The sequence below is a fragment of the Lontra canadensis genome, unplaced genomic scaffold, assembly GCF_010015895.1.
Source record: "Lontra canadensis isolate GAN:19392208 unplaced genomic scaffold, GSC_riverotter_1.0 scaffold16, whole genome shotgun sequence".
NCBI classification, from domain to species: Eukaryota; Metazoa; Chordata; class Mammalia; order Carnivora; family Mustelidae; genus Lontra; species Lontra canadensis.
The window spans coordinates 6,908,497-6,929,211 of NW_022631010.1; the positions used below are offsets into that span (position 1 = coordinate 6,908,497).

Below are 20,715 nucleotides of genomic sequence, written 5' to 3' on the forward strand. Positions count from 1 at the left end.
TTGAGGTTTGTGGGTTGTTTTTTTTTTAATAGGCCACTTTACTTGGTAATAATACCAATGAACTTTAATAATAATTAAAAAGAAATATTATAATGGCTCCTTTGAAACCCGCCTCCTCTGGAGGGTTCCCCTATTTTCCCTGTATGTTTGTAGTGCAGAATCACCCCCAGTGTATTCTTGAATTGGAAACTTGGTAGAAGCAAGGAGTTACTAATTCTCTGTATCTGGTTTTCTATTGTTGAAGAGTCTTTTTTTTTTTTTTTTTTTTTTTTAAGATTTTATTTATTTATTAGTCAGAGAGAGAGAGGGAGAGCGAGCACAGGCAGACAGAGTGGCAGGCAGAGGCAGAGAGAGAAGCAGGCTCCCTGCTGAGCAAGGAGCCCGACGTGGGACTCGATCCCAGGACGCCGGGATCATGACCTGAGGCGAAGGCAGCCGCTTAACCAACTGAGCCACCTAGGCGTCCCTGTTGAAGAGTCTTTCTGTTTCAGTCAGATGCCTTTGTGTGACTGCTGGTAAAGTGAGCATAGGCAGTACCAGTGTGTGTACCTGCATCACCAGTGATAATATTAAACTTGACCTGAAAGTGTGGTTGATACTCCTGACCTTCCCCTTTCAATAAATACTCTACTGGCCATTCACTAGAACACAGAGAATTTCAGGTTAACCATGTAAAAGAAACAAGAATATCTAATATGGGGGGCGGGGAGGGGGCGTAGAGAAGAGCATGCTCTCACGTCCTGCTCGTGCAAATGTAAATTGTTACAGCCATTTTGGAAGTAATTTGGCAGCTTGGTTAACAATTAAAATTCATCTTCCTTTGGCCCAGTAATCCTCCTACTAAGATTCTATTCTTAGAAATTAAAGCACAAGTAAGGCCATATGTATAGAGATATTTATTGCAGCAATGTGCATAATGCCAGCTGACTGAAAACAAAATGAATGTTATTAGGAGAAAGGCAGGAAAAAATGCTATCCCAGTAGGTTAGAAGATAATGCTCCATGGAAAAAAATGGAGACTCATACCTGTTTGGTTGAAGAGATTCTCCCAGAGTTTTGTTGTGTGAGAAAAAGGAAGATGCAGAAAAGTTTGCATAATTGTGTAGCCAAACATTAATTGAAGAGAGCTGTGCATATATCATGGGCTCATAAGTATGAAGAAAAATAGTTAAGAACGCTTATGAGGTGGTTAAATGTTTATCTTAGTGTAGGGTGGGTGGGAGTACTTGGGGAGAGAAGTTACAAAGGGAGAATTGTCCCTTCAGTTGACAAAAGGCTATCTGTGATCGTAGCTGTTCGTTATTTGTAAAATTATATAAGTGCTAGATTTAAAGATACTCAGTGAATATTTAAAATTAAAATGACCTATTTCTTTTCTAAAAGTGATGCTGATTTGCCAAGGCCTGAGTATGTCTATGTATATGAAATACATAGAAACTCTTGGGAGCAAAACAAGCGTAGTAAAAAACCAGAAAACTTTCTGAGCTAGAAGGGCCTAAATTGTGTCCACACACACATACACAGTGAACCAGTAACCAGTGGGAACTGTATTAGCCCATAAACCTGGAGAGGCCTCTGTGGTTGGTTGGTTGGTACTGCTCTTCATGGACCTTTGCATTCCTTTGGTTTGTCATTCTTGGTGTTGGCTTTGTGTTCAACCTCATACCATGATGGCTGTGTTGCTGAGATGCAGTTTGGGGCACAAATTGGTTATAACACCCGTGAGAGGAAGGGGCAGGAAGCAGAATTGGGTAAAGGAAGAAGTTGAACTTCAATGCAGACCTGACAAAGGGGAGCTTAGAGCAAAGGACTGTGTGTCAGAGTTGTTTAGTGTTGGATTGAAATGCTCCAGCCTTTCTACCCTCTATGATGTGAGCTGCCCTGGGCAAGGCATGACTTGGGGCAAGGCAACTCCTGAAGAAACGGACACTGGGAGGCTGCCTGTTGATGAGGCAGTAAATCCTTCTTCAAAAGGGAGATTAATGTGATATATCTCCCTGTCTACCACAGTGTCTTTCTTTTTTTTTTTTTTTTAAAGATTTTTTTATTTTATTCATTTGACAGACAGAGATCACAAGTAGGCAGAGAGAGGCAGGCAGAGAGAGGAGGAAGCAGGCTCCCCACGGAGCAGAGAGCCCGATGTGGGGCTCGATCCCAGGACACCAGGATCATGACCTGAGCCGAAGGCAGAGGCTTTAACCCACTGAGCCACCCAGGTGCCCCTACCACAGTGTCTTTCTTAAGAATGAAAAAATAGTTCCTGGAAGCTCTCTATCAAGACTTGCCTTCACATCCAAGTATTAGATTACATGCTGTGACAGAGACTAGCAGTGACCTTTTTGGCCTCTTTCCCCTTTGCTAGTAAAGGGAGTCCTCATTTTTCATTGAGTACACGGTCATCTGGAATACTGGCTACATTTCCCAGCCTCCCTCTCCATTTAGATATGTCAGTAACTTTTGGCTGAGGGGATATAAGTGGAATTGTCCTATTTGTCTTAGAAGGAGGGGATGTGCATCTTGTTTTCTTTTCCTTCCTGCTGGGTAGAATGTGGGAATAAAAGCTGGAGTTTGAGCAGCTGTCTTGGATTATTAGGTGGAAGCCACATGTTGAGGATGACAGGGCAACAAGGTAGAAGAGCATTAGTTCCCTGTTGATTATAGAAATCCCGTAGGTGCTCTGTATTTCTTTGGACTTTATATCTTGGTTAAGTCATTACAATTTACATTTTTCTGTCAGTTGGGCTAGAACCTAATCTTAACTGATACACATTTCTAATCAGTTATTGGCAGGGAACACAGAACACCACAATTGGCTCAGACTAACATTTTGGGGGTAAAATGGATATTGGGAGTAAGTCATGGAGAGATTAATATCCAGGTAAGTACGGCAGAGGGAGAGAAGGGGAAAGAAGCCAAGGGATTTGCAGGTGATGATATTGTGATGGACCATGGAATCTTAAATAGGTAAGGGGAAAGTCAAGTGTGTGGGAGGTGGGTGATGAACATGAAGAAATCAGTGGATTGGAGGTCCCCATAGGGCTGATGACTTCCTGGAAAAGGGGAGCTAGGCTAAATGAACTTGAGACAAAAGATATAGTGGTCATAGCATAGGATGCCTAAAATGAAGATTTTGGTGCTTTTGCTCTCACAGATAATGGCAGGGCCCAGAGGAGTGGATGGCTCATGTGGGGTGGAGGAAAAGACTGTTAATGGTGAAGTTAAGAAATGGAGAGCTTGAGTTCTGATTGGAACATCTTGAATGTTGATGTAGTTGAATGGAAGGCAGTGAGCTAGATGCTAGTATCAGTGGGTGAGAAGGAGTAACTGGGATGCCAGTAGTTAACTCAGAAAGTAGGGGAGGCAGATCCAGAGGAGAACATCTATTTCAGAAAGGCTGACACTGATGATGGGAGAGGAAGGAAAAATGATCTAGAAACAGCAGTGAGGAAGGAAATAGCATCCTTCTTAAATATTAAAAAATTATATATAGCAAAAGATAACAGACACAAAATATAAAGAAAAAAGTAAACTGAGAAAATATATTTATAGTGTATTTAACATGCAGATGGGAGCTCTTTAATATAAAAAGAGCTCCTAAACATTAATTTGAAAAAGACAACTCGGTGGCAGAGTGGGCACAGAATATGGAATTTTAATTCACAAAGGAGGAAATGCAAATGACCAAAGCATATGAGAAGATATTCAAGCTTCAGGGTTAGTAGCAGTCCAAACATTAATGAGATATGAGGATATGCCTATCATATTGGCAAGACCTAAAAATATTGACAAACTTCAGACTTGGCAGGAGTGAGGGAAGACAGGTTCTGGAGGACACTGCTCATGGGGTGTGGTAGATTGCCTTCAGAAAAAGATGAGTGTGATGGGTCCATTGTGTGTTGTAGCTTGATGTGCTTGCCCATCTCAGTTGTGTTCCCCACAGTGTTACTGAATTAGATACACTTAAATTGTACCTGTAACTGTGTGATCTTACTTTTTAAAAACCAACTCAAATTTATACGTAAGTTCTTGTAGCCATTTTCATGGTACAAAGTATGGATTTCTTGTCTCAGCTAGAAAGATTTAGGTATGTTTTTGCTTATTCCTGTTAGTTTTAGTGTATTTGTGCCCCCTTTTCTTAAGTTTATGGCAAGTATTCTTTTCACCCAGATTAGTATACTCTGACTGTAACTATCCAGTGATTCTCTTCTGGTTATGCATTAATGTACCACTATGCTTAACTTTTAAGAAAGATATTGATATGTGAAATTTTGATGGACCTAAGTGTTTTTGTTTTTTTTTAATTTGCATTACAGACTAACTGGATCTTCTGGGTTTGTGACAGATGGACCTGGAAATTATAAATATAAAACGAAGTGCACATGGCTTATTGAAGGACAGTAAGTAGTAATGCCCGTTTTAATTTTTTTTCCAAGCTCAGTGTGGCATTACTTTTTTTTATAAGCAAAATTAACAATCTGTAAAATAAAGTACTTAAAGTGTATTTTATTTGATAACTTTTCATCTGACAAGTGAATTTATTTTTCTTAATCTTCATTGTTAACCTGAAAAAAAGTTTTGTGTCGATTTAAAGCTTTGAATGAATTGTACATACCAGAAATTTGTATATTCAATTATAATAATTAAAACTTGAATATTTTAAATGGTTTGCTTAAAGCAGTAGACAATTACAGTATTATAACATTTTTGTAAGTACCTAATTTATTGCGGGCAGGAAAATAAAAATAACTGTTACTGTTCAAATGGCTTCTTCTCTGGGCCTCCTATACCCTCCAGCTCTTGCCTTTTCCTTCTTCTCTCATGGCATTTTTTTTTTTTTTTTTTAAAGTAGGATCCATGCTGGACATGGAGCCCAATGTGGGGCTTGAGCTCATGACTCTGAGATCAAGACCTGAGCCAGAATCAAGAATCAGTTACTTATTTGACTGAGCCACCCAGGCATCTCTCTTTATGGCAGATCTTTAAAGCAACGCTTCTCAAACTTTGTGGTCTTAGGACCCCTTTACGTTCTTAAATTTTGAGATTTCCAAATAACTTTTGTTTGTATGGATTATATCTATGTTTATTATTATTATTATAAATTAATATTAAAGAAATTCTTCATTAACGCATTTAAAAACCTCCTACATGTCAGCCCATGTGACATTTCTGTGAAAAAATAAACCCTATATTTTTTTAAAAATCACTGAAAAGAATGGTATTGTTTTACATTTTTATAAAATTTCTTCTGTGGCTTGATAGAAGGTAACTGGATTATTATATTTTTTTTCTGCATTCACTTTGTTACATTATGTTATTGTGGATGAAGTATGTGAGGAAAATTAGTCTTGAATATGTAGTAGAAAAAGGAAGGAGATTTTGATAACCCTTTTAAATAATTTTGGATGCTCTCTTCTGATACACCATCAAACATGAAAGCTTGACAAGTGGTAATTTCTTTAAAGTGAATTGCAATGTGGAATCTGAAACAATGTTCAATGTTCATGAACTTTGGGAACTTAAGTTAAAATCTGTTGGTTTTCTTATACTCTGGAATGGCTCTTTAACCCTTGGATGGTTCTGTAACAGAACATATGGGTTATTTGGAAACTCGTAGTTCTCTGAATTACGCAGATCTTCCAAATTTTTATATATTTCATGACATAACATGAAAAGAAATCACTTGGTTAACATCACCATTAATCTCATTGGAAAGTTTGAAGCACTGGGAAGTTGCATCTGGGTGGCAGATGCAAATTTTCCATAACTCTAATTATTGCTTGAAAGCTTACATTTTATCTTTGGCACCAAATACTGTCAGTTGTTTTCTTTGAAGTGACAGACTTGCTTTGTTCATTTTTAAAAAAAAAGTATCTACCAGATATACAAGTCTGAGTAACCATAGTTTGTTAGTTCTTTTTTTTTTTTTTTAAGATTTTATTTATTTATTTGACAGAGATCACAAGTAGGCAGAGAGGCAGGCAGAAAGAGAGGTAGAAGTAGGCTCCCTGCTGAGCAGAGATCCTGATATGGGGCTCGATCCCAGGACCCTGGGATCATGACCTGAGCTGAAGGCAGAGGCTTTAAACCACTGAGCCACCCAGGCACCCTGTTAGTTGTTCTTTTAAGTAAAAATGATAGATGGCGTTCTGGGAAAAAGAGCAATTGGTTCAGCTCACCACCCAGACGATTCCAAGAGTGATTTTCCTTGAGACCACTGTCCTGTGCTGGGCTGCAGAAGTGCTTTGTCCGTACTTCCTGTCCTGTCCTGTTAAATATTCAAAAGATGTGTACTCGTGGTTCAAGATAATGACATTAATCATTTTTACCGCTTAATAAAGATACCCTTACACAAAACCCATTTTTCCTTTTTCTGTGAGCGTGTAGTGGTGAAGAATAACAGGGATTACTGGTCCAGTTTGGTGCTTCTGCCTCGCTCTGTCCCAAGGTGCTGGCAGTATCTTTCTCCCCACATCGCTCCGCACCTAGTAAATACCAACGTGCTGATAAAGGCACGTGATATTTTAGGATTATCACGAACATAGATTTGACCTCCTAGACCGCCTCAAAGAGTCTCAGGGCCCCTCCCAGCATCGCGAGGCCCAGAGCTCCAGAACTGCTGCTTTAAGGAGTTGTTTGCCCCTATGCTTTCTATCAGTTCATTCTGATCTGACGTCCTTCTGTAGCAGTCCTCTGAAGGTGCTCCTGGTTGGTCCTCCTCAGCCTAAGGAAAACCTTTAACTCCTCTTTCCCCTTATCCCCACATTCAGCCTGTCAGTAAGTTCTGCCCGTTTTCCCTCTAGAATGCTTTCCCAGTCCATCTACCTTCTCCTTTTCATCTTCATCTCTATCATTGCAAGACACCAACCATCCTGTCTTTCCTGGGCCACTGTGATAGCCTTGAAATTGGCCTCCTGGCTTTTGCTGTTGCACCTTGCCCATCTCTCACTTCTCATCTTGTGTGGTGTCCTCTATTTTCTGTGTTGCAGACACACTGATTTTTTTCATGTTGCTTGGACACATCACCCTCTTTCTCACTTGGACTTTAAGACTGTGCTGTTCCCTCTGTCCGAAACATGGTTCCCTATCTGTTTCACATGGCTTATCTCTTGTTCTCAAATCTTCTAGAGATTTCTGGGGGTAATTCGCTACCACCTGTTGTACACCTCACATTCCTTTCATATCTTCACAGGAGCCATAATCAGCTGAGTTAACTTGTTTATGAACTTACTTAGTTGTTTGCTTAGAGATGTTAGCTAAACGAGTGTGGAGTAGAGGGAAGGCCTAGGCTGGAGACATATAATTAGGCATCGCCAGGGTATAAACAGTGTTGATATTACCAAGAGGTTTTTGAGTGGAGTGTTTGGGTGGAAGCCAGGTTTGAGAGCAAAGAGGGTGAGTGGGATGTGAGGAAACAGAGAAAGCAAAGTCTTGTGTGGAGGTTCACTGTCTTCAGCAGAGAGAGGTAATAGCCGGAAGGAGAGTTGAGATTTGACATTTTTATGTTTTGTTATTTTTTGTAAAATACGTGCTACTTAAAGAGATTAAAATGAGGATGTGGAAAGTTCCAGATGAGAGGGAGATGTGGAGTGTTTGAAAGATGGACAGAGGAGTGGGTGGGTGCATCTGTTTTGGAAAATGGGGAATTGGGAGATTTTTGTCTGGGTGCTGAGCTTAAGCAGGGAGGTGGCACCAAATGGTTTGAAATAGTAATTGGGAGTGAGCAGCAGTTGTGGAGAAGGAGAGAGAGAATGAGTAGTGGCACTGCTAGCAGAATTGAAGTACCAATTGGAAGTTGGTAAGCTGTGACCTGTCCTGAAACCAGCCTACCTGGTGGTCTTGAGGACCTCTAGAGGACCAGTGATAGGCTTAGTTTTCTTTGCATTTAATCTCAGTCAAAGCAGATAACTCGTGTCCTCTAGACCAGGCCTTGGCCAGGTAGTTGTTTGGAAAGGCAGAAGGGTAGGCAAGTATAGAGAACTGGCAGTTGTGTTTGTGAAATGAAGTGGTGTGGAATCTGAAGTTGAGTAAGGAAGGAAGTGCTGAAACGGAAGGGCTAATGGGTTGGTTCACAGGCTGTTTAAAAACAGCCACTGTACAGACTGTAAGGCCCAGAGAGGCATAGGTCAGGGTGATTTTGTTTACCATCATGTGCTTCGTGGTCTCATGCACACAGTAAGTAGGAAATAAATCTTCGACATATGAAGGAATGTCGTTTATGTACTATTCATTTCTTCTCTCCCTGTAAGTTCTTTAAAAATCGATCTTTCTCTAGTTTCTTCTCAAATGTTTTATAGTTATGATGATTATTATAAACTGCCTCTCTTGTTCTTTTCAGGCCAAATAGAATAATGAGACTCCGTTTCAATCATTTTGCTACAGAGTGTAGTTGGGACCATTTATATGTTTATGATGGAGACTCAATTTATGCACCACTAGTTGCTGCCTTTAGGTAAGTTTCATCACATAAGTACTAGTTAATCATTATTTGATTTCTGAATTCAGACTTACCTCCTAGATTGCAAACTCTTATTGTCACTTACCACCTTTATTTCATGGAGAAGGTGCTAGTTCTGGAATCCTCTGTCACTTGTGCTCTAGGCCTGACTTGGTTTCCTGTAGCCACTGGGTAAGTTTCTGGGCTGAGTATTGGACCTCTTGTTTCAGTTTCCTCATCTATAAAATTGTGGCAGTCGTATCAAGTTTACTCACTTCTTATGGTGGTGGTGCAGTTTACATTTAAAAAATGTTTTGTGAGTAATATATTAGATATTATTTCTGTGAAAAATTTGGATCACGAACCAGTCACCTTGATCCTTGGGGTCCTCATCACATAGGCCTTTCAGGAGTTATTTGTTGAATTCGATCTAGTGTGTGTGTGTGTGTGTGTGTGTGTATTTATGTATATGCATTAATATGGCTGAGGAGGACTTTTTGGAAGAATACACAGAAAATGAAGAGTAACCTGTGGGAAGTGAGGAAAATACCGATTATGGTTTTTTTTGGACAAGTGTATTCTTGATTAGTAGTTAAATGAAACAGCTTAACACTAAATATATGGAGTGTTCTCTATTGTTTTGGTATTTTCGTTTTTATTAACAGTCAGTAGCTTTGTTGTTTATTATGTTTTTGACTACATGGGAATTCAAAACCATCCATTTTTCTTCCTTTTACTTGATAGAGAATTTATAAAATGTGTTTTTCTATATATGGCTATAGAGAGCCATAGCTGTCATTTTTTTCATCTGCAGCTGACTTTCCGGATTTCTTCCTGACTTTTTAATTCCCTGACTTTAAAAAGATATCAATTCAACAAATATTTTTTGTATTCCTCACGTGGGGTTAGTCTTGACGTTTCATGTCAGTGAGGAGGTAACAGAGAATAAACAGTACACAGCAGCCCAAGGACACAGGAAATCAGGGGACTAATGTGCCCTGATATTTCTCCACTTCCTTTGGCTTAGAATTCTCTCCATCGTATCTTTAAACTGAGAACCAAGGTCATTTTCTGGGTATCAGAGGTTCACCAATAGAGCCAAAGAATAGGGTAGATAGGCCGTGCTAAGCAGTAAAATGTCATCATCCAAGTGTGGGGAGTACACACTTTTATGCCAGAATTTGAAGCATACCTTGGGTTATGTCAAGAGGCACCCCAAACTTCAATAAGCATGAAAACTGTCTATAATAGGATGTTTCCATGATAACACTTGCTGGGATTTCTGGGGGTTCACTCAACACTGAGTTCATGCCGGGCACTCTGACTCAGCTTGCCAGTGGCCCTTTTGGGAACTTCAGCCAAGCAGGTGCATTGCCTTGTGGCTCCCCTGGACTGTATAGCTGATGAGCACACACGTGACGCAACAGCAGCAACAAAACAAGCAGGAGGCTATAATTTTTTGGGTCAGTGACTTCTGAGAGAAGCCAAAGTATATGTACAAATAACTGGAAGGTTTTTATGGTTCTCTATAAAAGCTCATTAACTAATAACATAAATTAACACATGGATTATTTTAAAATTTAAACTAATAACATATTTAGTTTGAAGTTTCTGAAATGACAGTGAACAAATATGTGTTCGAAAATTGAAATTTGCCTGAAACATGAAACCCCTAGAAGCAGTGATGTGCAGAACACCTTGAAAACCACTGTTGAAGCCATGAGGGCACTGGCACAAGATGGGGGCTGAGGAGGGCTGTTGGGTCAGGAGAGCTTTGGGGGGAAGAATCAACCCCATGGTGACCTGCAGGCAGAGGAGGAGGCCGAGTGGTGGGAGCCTGTGGGCACAAGGCCCAGCTAATGAGAACCCGTGGGATTCCGAAGGTGGGGACTGTGGATGTCATTTCTGCCCAAGTCTCTCTGTCAACTCGGAGCAACTCAACGTGCTCTAGTTCTCAGTTTCTGCTGCCTCAGGTCCCAGTGCTCTACTGTGCTTTCTCTGAACTCCAAACTTTCATTTGATTCTGAACTGGCTGATGGCCTTTATCTTTGACATATTGAAGTTCTGAATAAAATTTGCGTATCAGACCAGGTTCCGTTAGCAGACAGATCTGAGAGCCGCGGGGGCGGCAGGATTCTTCCAGCTCTACCACTCCTGTTTGTGGGACACCAACTTCCACAGATGTGTCAACGGAGCACCTCTGTGAACGGCCCCTCTGCTGGGAGCTGTCGCAGAGTGGGGAGTGGTGATGGAGCAGGGAGAAGAGATTTCCTTTCTGAGAACTTTCTTCATCAGAACATTATTCCTTGGAGAGTTGGTGGTTTTTTCTGGCGGGGGAGGCAGGGGGAGGCATCTGTTGATAGGGCAATTGTTGAGACTGTGACAGAGAGCTATTAGAAGAGCTTCATGAGAACAGGAACCCGTCAGTTGTCCGGCACTCTGCTGACCCAGCTGACTCTGTGGTCAGACCACGGCACATGAGAAGCTGTCAAAGGCAGGTACCTCGCAGGTTCGTGGATCTTTCCACCAGGACCTAACCCTAACCCCAGCCCCGTCGCCAGACTCTGAGCTTGAACTTGAAGAATCTGGCTTCCCTTCCCCATCTCCCTGCCCCCAGGGGGCATCTCATCTTGCAAGGAGACAGGTGTGTCAAATCTAGGATTGCCAGGAAACTCGACTGGTATAGTTGGTGAAGGCAGGGTGTGCCCCAGGTGTGTTCAGAGAACCCATGTCTGCCTGGCACCATTCTACTGAATTAAGATATCTTTGAACGGTGGTTTTCAAAAATTGTTCTAAACAGTGGTTTAAAATAAAAGATTATACAGAACCCCGGGGTAGGCAGTTCTTGATTGGCTCAAACTGAACACGTGGCTGCCCCCTAAGCCTTGGCTGAGTGTATTTATCTACCTGGGGGGAGGAGAGGGGGAGGGAGGTGGGAGGCTGCTCGTGGTGACAGTTGAATGGCACGCCTGCAGCATCGCTTTCTCACCCACGCACTTTCCATTGCCTTGTGTGCTGGGTCGAGGCTGTGTTTGTACTTATTTACTCTGTAGAAGTTTATTTTTATCATAAATGGGTTGTTTTATTTTCACTGGGAGAAAGTGGCACATTCCAAAGCTGTCACAATGTCAGGTTTTCAAAGTGAAAAGAAGCCAGTGCCCGTCTCTCTGACAGTGAGGAAGCTGACCCCCTTTGTCCAGCATCATGTTCATCTGGTGCACGCAGCCCTCCACCCCTGCCGTGTGACTCTGCCCTTCCTCCCTCCTCCCAGCCTACTGTTCTGTCCCGCACACTTAAATGTCCCCACCATATGAGTAATGAACACCATGAGCCATCACTTACTGAGCACCTGCTAGGGTGAGGCGGTGTTTCAGGACTTACGTGCTGTAATAGTTTGCTTCTTGTTGTATCGCTGCGAGGCAGGCAGGATTTCTGCCTGTGCACCTTTGAGGACACTGAGGTTCCCAGATGTCTGTGACGTGCCCAGGCATGTGGATTGAGGATTGATGTTCCCATCTCTGGTCCTGAAGCTCATGCTAGGAGAGGAGTGTGGGTCTTCTGCATGTGACTGAAGCCCCCAGTCATTCCTGGGGCAGTATTTCTTCTGGGAAGATTACTTCCAACATACCTGTTTCGAGGTGGCCCTCTAACAGGTACATCCCTGCTCAGCATTTCAAGGGGTTTTGGTACATGAAGTTGATGAAAGCATGATCACAGTTGAAACCTTCATGTAGGTCTCTAACCAAAGGTCACCTTTCCCGAGAGACCTTCCCTAGCTGCCCCTTTCTAAAGTAGCACCTTTTGTTCTTTCACTGTTTTATTCTTAGCATTTATCTTTCCCTGGTGTTACATACACACACCTGTGTGTCAGGGTGGGGGTGGGGGTATATCTAGGCTCATTCGTCATTTCCCTGATGTGAATTCCACGGAGGCAGGGAGTTCTTCACTGCCATGTTCCTGGTGCCTAGAACTGTGGCTCACCCGCAGCATCAGTAAATGTTGGTTAGCTGACTACATGGTGCAAAATGCTTCACTGTTTTGTAAACTCGGAGCACCTTGGGAGTTCTCAAGTTCCTAGAATTCTCTCTTTGTATTTAAGATCTTACTGAATGAAAATCCCATCCCCTCCTCCTCATTTCCTGCTTCTATATTCTTCCAGTGCATTATTTTTATATGCACTTATCTAAATATGTGTAAATGTACACATACGCTAGGCCCTTTGTTTTGCAGCTTGTTTTTTCCCCTACTTACTGGAATGCCTTGACGAGCTCCTTGTTATTCTGCAGACTTACAGATATGGAATGATTCGTCATCCGACTCCCCGCAGATTCGTATTTAGGTGGTCGTCTTCTTCCTCTTTATCCTCCTCCTCTTTTTTTTTTTTTTTAAGATTTTATTTATTTATTTGACACAGAGAGACACAGCGAGAGAGGGAACACAAGCAGGGAGAGTGGGAGAGGGAGAAGCAGGCTTCCCGCTGAGTAGGGAGCCCAATCCGGGGCTCAATCCCAGGACCCTGGGATCATGACCTGAGCTGAAGGCAGACACTTAACAACTGAGCCACCCTTGCGCCCCCTCCTCCTCCTTTTTTTTTAAGTAATCACTATGCTCAACGTGGAGCTTAACTCATGACCCCTAGATCAAGAGTCACATGCCCTACCAGCTGAGCCAGCCAGGTGCCCCTAGGTGATTTTCAAGCTTTTGCCATTCTGAATAGTGCTACAGTGAGGACTGTTGTATATTTGTCTTTGCATACATGAACAAGTATTAGTTCTACAAAGAACTTAGAATTGCTAGGTCACAGTGAATGACTGTCGAAGACTGTCATAGGGCCTGATGGGGAGTTTATGTGGTGTGTGCTATAGGAAAGCAAGGAGACTAGTGTGGCTGGGGTTGAGTGAGTGAAGGGAAGAGAGTAATAGATGAGATGTTTGTTCATTGGATGGGGCTGTGTGTGTGGAGCAGATTGCATAGGACCTGGTAATGATTCAGGTTTTCACTGAACGTTGTGGTGGTAATAGTGCATTGATAATTGGGCAGAAGATGTGTACGTATGAAGAAATGCAGAAGGCTAGTAAACATACAATAAATGATTAACTTCAGGAGTGTAAAAGAAACTCAAAACCACAGTATAAAACAATTACTTTTTACTTATTAAATTACCAAAGCTAATATAGGACTGGTAATCCTTCCTATTGGCAAGTGAGGTAGGCTGGACCTTTCCATTCTCATATTGATGAGATTTCAAGTTGACATATTACTTCTGGAAAGCAAGTTGGTTTTATGGATCAAGAGGTTTAAAGCCATCCTTTAGACCCTTTGACTTGATAATTTTTAATGCTCTCTAGACACCCAGCAAATATCTTCTGTGTTGGACTCTGAATGAGAGGGGAATTGCTTATGATGTATTACTTATAAAATAGAATATAAGATGTTATATGGTACTGATTAGGCAAAGAAAGTACATCAGAATGATAATAGTGTTAAGATTGTGATTCTGACAAATAAAGCAATACAAATATTAAAAAAAGATTGTGGGTGTTTATCAAGTTTATTTATAATTTTATTTTTCATACTTTTCAGTAGTTTATATTTGACATTCATCAACTCATAAAGTTTGTTACTGTGATTTTGAAGGTTTACTCAGTTTTTTGAAGAGGAATTAGAAATAGTTTTATATACAAAAAAAAAAAAAAAGAATAGGGCCATTGATTGCAAATCTCATTAGAAATATAACCCAGGATAAAGGAGGGCCTGGTGAAAGATTCAGATCTGTTCCTCAGAGGATTCAGAACTGGATCCAGACTGATCAGGTGGCAGTATGTGTTTATCACAAGAATTTGCCCCTCTTCCTCAAAGTGTTTTTTTAAAAATTCTAAGGTTTGAATTTGTGTGCCGCCATGTGATTGATGTGCCTGGTGACCATGCTTCCCTTTGTAAGAAATGTGTTTTCATTTCAGTGGCCTCATCGTCCCTGAGAGAGATGGCAACGAGACTGTCCCTGAGGTTGTTACCACATCAGGTTATGCCCTGCTGCATTTTTTTAGTGATGCTGCTTATAATTTGACTGGATTTAATATCACTTACAAGTAAGATATTTAAGTCTAATCGTTGTGATTTTATTCAGACACTGTATTTAACAGTAATAACAACTAACACATATCGAGGGCTGATGGTGTGCCAGACATTGCACTAAGCAGTATGCGTGGATTTTCTCGTCTAAAGTTCTTTTAAAAACTCAGTGAAGTACAGCACTGTGTTTTTCACTCATTCTATAATGGAGGAAACTGGTGGGAAACTGTGAAATACATTGTCAAAGATCTGGGACCACAGTTTCAACCCAGGTCTTGCGTTTGAGCTTCTTCTGGAAAAGAGGGGCATTTTTCTGCTGATGGATGAAAACACTGGGGCTTCTTGCTAAGTGCAGTTTAACAGATATTAGTCATTCTCATGTACTCAGTTGTTGGCCCACTGATGAGGACTTAGCTGAGATTACAGAGGAAATGTAGACAAACAGACCTAGACATCTTTGGGAATTTCTCATGATAGGAGAGAGGCTAACTTTTGTCTTTTCTTATTTTACTCTTAAGAAATGTTTGTTTTTGTAAGTAGTTAAACCCATAAAGCTCCCTAAGCAAGGGCTCTGTAATAGAGAGCATCTGCGGCACACGGAGCCCAAGATACTATGTGGTTTTTTGTTTTTTTTTTTAACTTTTTAAAAAAATTTTTTATTCATTTATTTGACAGAGATCACAAGTAGGCAGAGAGTCAGGCAGAGAGAGAGGAATGGAAGCAGGCTCCCTGCTGAGCAGAGAGCCAGATGTGGGGCTTGATCCTAGGACCCTGGGATCATGACCTGAGCCGAAGGGAGAGGCTTTAACCCACTGAGCCACCCAGGCGCCCCTACTATGTGGTTTTTTTACAGAATAAGTTTGCCAACTCCTGGCAGCGGCAGGAAGCTCCATGTATAACCTTTATGCTGGATTCTTTATCTGCCTGTTTTCTCAGGGTCTCCGGATTCTTTCAGGCCTCTTTAGACCGATCTCTGTCTTGCTTGGTACACTCATTTAGCTTTTCAGGTGCCCAAGGTTTGTGACTTGGCAGCCTGGCCAGTGTATCACAGTACTAGCAAGCTGATTTTTCATGAGCCAGGCAGGCATAAAGGCTGGGTTGAGAGGAAAGACTGATGAGTCTGGTTGGGTACATGTGAGATGTCTAAGCAGGACATTGATATTCAGATCCAGGGCCCAGAAGAGCCAGGGGTTGTCATCTGGGAATCACTAGCATATGGACAGTAACTGGCTTATGGGGCGTGTGCACAGTGAGGAGAAAGGCAGTAGAGGCAGCTAAGGGGTAGAGGAATGCCTGTGGGCTGTGTCGTTACAGAAGCTCAGAAAAGAAAGTTTTAAGGAGGGAACTGACAGCTATGAGGTTGAGTAAGCAGAGGGGAGCCCTAGGTGACCCTAGCTGGGGAGGGTGGAGTCAGGGGCCTAGGAGAGGCACAGTTCAGAATAGAAGGTTAGAGAGTCACAGCATTGAGAGTGGGACACTCTGGGAAGAGGTTCAGCTCTGAAGGGAAGGGTAAAGGCTTAGGCTGGTACTTTCCAAACTTCACATGCACAGGGATCTCCTGGAGGGGCTTGTTAAGACACGCATCCCTGGCCCTTCTCCAGAGACCAGAGTTCAACAGAGCTGGAGCCTGAGAATTCAGATTTCTGATAAGCTCCTGGGTGATGCTGCCTCCCCTGTTCGTGGTCCACACTCTGAGGAGCATTGATCTAGACATCCATCCAGGCCCCATTCCAAGTTCCCTATAGGTTCTTAGGTACAGTCTTTGCTCTTCCAAGTCTCCTCATAGTAGCAGCCTTGGGGAAGAAGAGAAACTCCAGGGAGGGAGCATCCCTAGAGAAAAGGCAATTCAAATATCCCTTGACACCGGAAGCCCTTTGCCCCATCACTGGAGATCTCTGTTAGCTCTGTGGTCATTAACAAGAAATGAATGTTTTTCTTACCTTGATTGGTGTAGGGGAAGCCTTGATCTCTCCTGGAGACCAGAATTAGTATTTATTTATTAAGTGAAGGAATGTTAAGGTTATCCTAAATTTTACTAGCTTCTTGGTTCCAAGATCTCTCTTCTTTAAAAAGGAGCCCTAAACCATTCTGGGGCTTCTAGACCCTTTGAAAAGCCAAATTAAACGATGTTCTTTATTCCCAGAAGAATGCCCAGAAGGACACACATAAAACATTGTTACTCATTTTCTAGGTGTCCTCAGGTTGCACCGAATCCTACCTTTGGACCTGCCTCAACTGGGGGACCCTTGAGACTAGTACCCATAGTTACTTTGGTGTTGCCTAATTTTCTTCTCAAAGAAGAGAAAAGTAGTTATATTTTATTTTCACACAAATTGGCATTTCATCTTATTTCCGAGTCACATTTTAAGCACAAATAATTAGACTAATTTTCTCATTGCTCCAATTTAGACATACGCGCAGATGTTTCGATGTATTACCTGCCACTTTCATTTTTCTGAGATTCAAAAATGATTTTTGTGTTTTGAGATTTTATGTAACTGTAACGAGTGCTCATAATTAATTTTTGGCACATGAAGTCCACGTATGCCTGAGGGCACTGGAGTGAAGAAGTTGAGGCACAGGGGAAGTTGTGATATTTGCCCTCCCTTAGTTTAGTAGGTGCTAAGGGTTACTCCCTCCTCTTTTCTTTTCAGTAACATGAAATTTTGGTTGTGTGCCATTCCCTGGTATACGGTTAATAAGTGTGTCAGTAGGAAATTAATAATTTGACATATTTTTGGTGTGAGGCATAAGGGTGAGCACATCATGGCAATGCTTTACTACAGATTTATCCTAGACCTTTTATAAAAACAAAGTATGATTATTGTAGCCATTTTACCATAACAAGTCCAATCTGAGATTTAAAGTTTAGTTTTTATAAACCATTGTCTTACAAAGGCCTTTTTCTTAAAAAGATGAAATTGAAGCTTTACTTCTGTGTTTATATTATTGTAGAGATGGTAGACACCACTTTCTAGAGGCTGATAAGAATGTCATTCAGCTTTTTTTTTTTTTTTAAGATTTTATTCCTTTATTTGACAGACAGAGATCACAAGTAGGCAGAGAGGCAGGCAGGGGGTGGGGGGGAAGCAGGCTCCCTGCTGAGCAGAGAGCCCAATGTGGGGCTCGATCCCAGGACCCTGGGATTATGACCTGAGCAGAAGGCAGAGGCTTTAACCCACTGAACCACCCAGGCGCCGCTCATTCAGCTTTTTTAACCAAATACTTTATGTACTTATTCTGCTTACTGGGTCTTGAGAAGTAGATATACATATTTCTTACATTGTAATTACATAGATTATAAAAATATTGTTTATAAATATTTATAGAATTATAGAATATATTACAAATATGTCATAAACTGATATTTGGGTACAGGTATAAACATTAATTAGCTTGTTTTTATTTTATTTATTTATTTATTTATTAAAAGATTTTATTTATTTATTTGACAGAGAGAGATCATAGGTAGACAGAGAAAGAGAGAGGGGGGAAGCAGGCTCCCCGCTGAGCAGAGAGCCCGATGCGGGGCTCCATCCCAGGACGCTGGGATCACGACCTGAGCCGAAAGCAGAGGCTTTAACCCACTGAGCCACCCAGGCGCCCCAATTAGCTTGTTTTTAATAACTGATTCCTGATTTTTTATCAAGCTTTGCTACAAAATTTCTTTTTAGTTTTCTTTGTAGGTCTTAGAAGAAATCTACATTCTTAAAAGTATCCTGATAGTTCCGTTATTGCTTTCCCCTTTGAAATCTGAATTATGTCTTCTTAGAGTGCTGTCAATACAGTTATCTTTCTTTTTAAATATTATTATTTGAGAGAGGGAGAGAGCATGAGTGTAGGGGGAGGGGGAGCAGCAGACAGAGGGAGAGAAAGAAGCAGACTCCCCACTGAGCAGGGAGCCTGATGTGGGGCTGGATTGCAGGACTCCAGGATCATGACCTGAGCCAAAGGCAGATGCTTAACTGACTAAACCACCCAGGTGCTCCTCAATATAGTTACCTTTTTTTTAATTTTTTTTTAAGATTTTATTTATTTGACAGAGATCACAAGTAGGCAGAGAAGCAAGCGGGGGGTGGGGGGAGACAGGAAGCAGGTTCCCTGCTAAGCAGAGAGCCTAATGCCGGGCTTGATCCCAGGACCCTGGGATCATGATCTGAGCTGAAGACAGAGGCTCTAACCCACTGAGCCACCCAGGTGCCCCGCAATAAGTTATGTTAAGTTGTGTTATTATGAGACGCATTATAGTTAAACTGTTGAATTAAACTGGTTCTCCCTTTTCTTCCATCTGATATGAGTAGATGACTTATTGAGGAATTTTAAATATACCACTCTGGGCAATAATCTTTAACTTTCTGAACTTTTAGAAACTGTCCAGAGGTATACACACCATGAGGATGGGTAATATATTGTTAGCACTTTGTTTTATCCCCTTCCTCCGAACTTGGAAGCTTGTATTTGACAGTTCCCTTTTTTAATTATTATTAGATTTTACTTATTTGAGAGAGAGACTGAGACAGAGCAAGCATGAGCAGGGGGAGGGGCAGAGGGCGAGGGAGAAGCAGACTCCCCACTGAGCAGGGAGCCTGATGCTGGACTCCATATTCCAGGACCCTGGGATCATGACCTGAGCTGAAGGCAGAGGCTTTAAACCACTGAGCCGCCCAGATGCCCCATATTTGACAGTTTTCTAATGCCCATCACTAGGGGGGCCACCAAGAAGAGCATAGTCATCCTACCTTTGAGAAGCTAAGCCTGCACATTTTGCAAGAATTTCTTCTCCCTTTAAGTTTTTTAACTTGTCTTGCCCTGTGAGAATCCAGCAGGGTTGGATTTGATTTCATTACCTGCCCTAGCTATGCAGTGTTGACTGACCCTACTTAGGCCAACTGGTAAGTGCCGCCATTATGCTTGTGGATGAACCGGAGAGCCCGTGAGAGTCTTAAACCTTGTGTAGGTAAAAATTCTGCTAAATTAATTGAAGTGTTGCTTTGTGTTGATTTCATTCTCCCCCCACTGTTTTGATAGTTTTGACATGTGTCCGAACAACTGCTCAGGCCGAGGAGAATGTAAGAGCAGTAATAGCAGCAACACTGTCCAATGTGAATGTTCGGAAAACTGGAAAGGGGAAGCATGCGATATTCCTCACTGTGTCCATGACTGTGGTTTTCCTTATCGAGGTGGTTGCAATTCAAGCGATGTCAGAGGATGCTCCTGCTTCCCCGAGTGGCAGGGTAGGAGCTGCTTTTCTCTTGTTTTTTCTTCCCTTTTACAGCATCTTCCTAGTTGAGTAAATTGTACATTGACTTCATTCCTTGCACATATACCACTTATGTTAATGAGGTATCAGGGAGCATTGAAGTCTTTGCATCTTGTTATTCAGATTCTTACAGATCTTTCAATTTCATAGATGTGTGGTTGTAGTCTCTTTAGAATCATGGAGGGGTTTCAACATTCTTTGCAATTCATTCATGAAAATTGGAGGACTTGGTCTCAACCTCAAGAAAATACAGCAGAGAACCAAGCCTAGGAGGTGGGACAAGAACTATCAGTGATAGTATCTCTCAGAAACTTTCAATAAATTCAGAAAAAATTGGGGTCGATTATACAATATCATTCTAAAACAGCAAGTGGAATTACCTGCAGATAGAGAGGTTATCAGAGAAGCTTTAGCAAATTCTTTAAGGTTTGTGTGATAACACCTGTTACTGATTTAGTGTTTTTCTTTATACATGCATCTTTTCTTCAGAGTACTTTTATTTTGAAAGGAAATGTGTTTGTTTAAATGTTCTTGTTTATGTGCTTGGGCCAAAACCAATGAGTTAAGGAATTGAAGTGTTTGAGTACCTATCTCTGTGGAAAGGTAGCAGCAAGAGGCACAGCCCCCAAGAATGGAGTTTCTTGATTTTCCAGGAATTGGATGGGTTGTATTATTACTCCCAGGACTATTACTCTTTCTTTACCTTTTAACCCTAAAGTTTTTCATTTGAATCAGTAATTTCTTCGTCTACTCTTTCCTATGCGAGCTGTTGAAGCAAGTATTTCATTACTAAAAAATCCTAACCTGACTGTGGTCAAGTCATCATGAGAAAGTATGTGATTTTGAATTATACTGGAGATGACCCTTGTCACCAGCTTTGAGTGAATCGAAAGAATGAGTTAAAGGGCTTTATCTGACATTTCGATGCTAAAGGAACGACTAAGTATTC

At 41.5% G+C, this 20,715-nt stretch overlaps 1 protein-coding gene across 3 annotated transcripts in view; it reads left to right on the forward strand.

The window, feature by feature from the left end:
- Nucleotides 1–20,715, forward strand: part of ATRN (attractin) — a 153,065-nt gene that overhangs the window by 32,397 nt on the left and 99,953 nt on the right. For all 3 annotated transcript variants that reach the window (XM_032859078.1, XM_032859076.1, XM_032859077.1), the window contains exons 2-5: nucleotides 4,314–4,397; nucleotides 8,336–8,449; nucleotides 14,395–14,523; nucleotides 19,535–19,740. In XM_032859078.1, coding sequence (XP_032714969.1) covers nucleotides 4,314–4,397; nucleotides 8,336–8,449; nucleotides 14,395–14,523; nucleotides 19,535–19,740 — 533 coding nt within the window. The remainder of the gene's footprint in view (nucleotides 1–4,313; nucleotides 4,398–8,335; nucleotides 8,450–14,394; nucleotides 14,524–19,534; nucleotides 19,741–20,715) is intronic.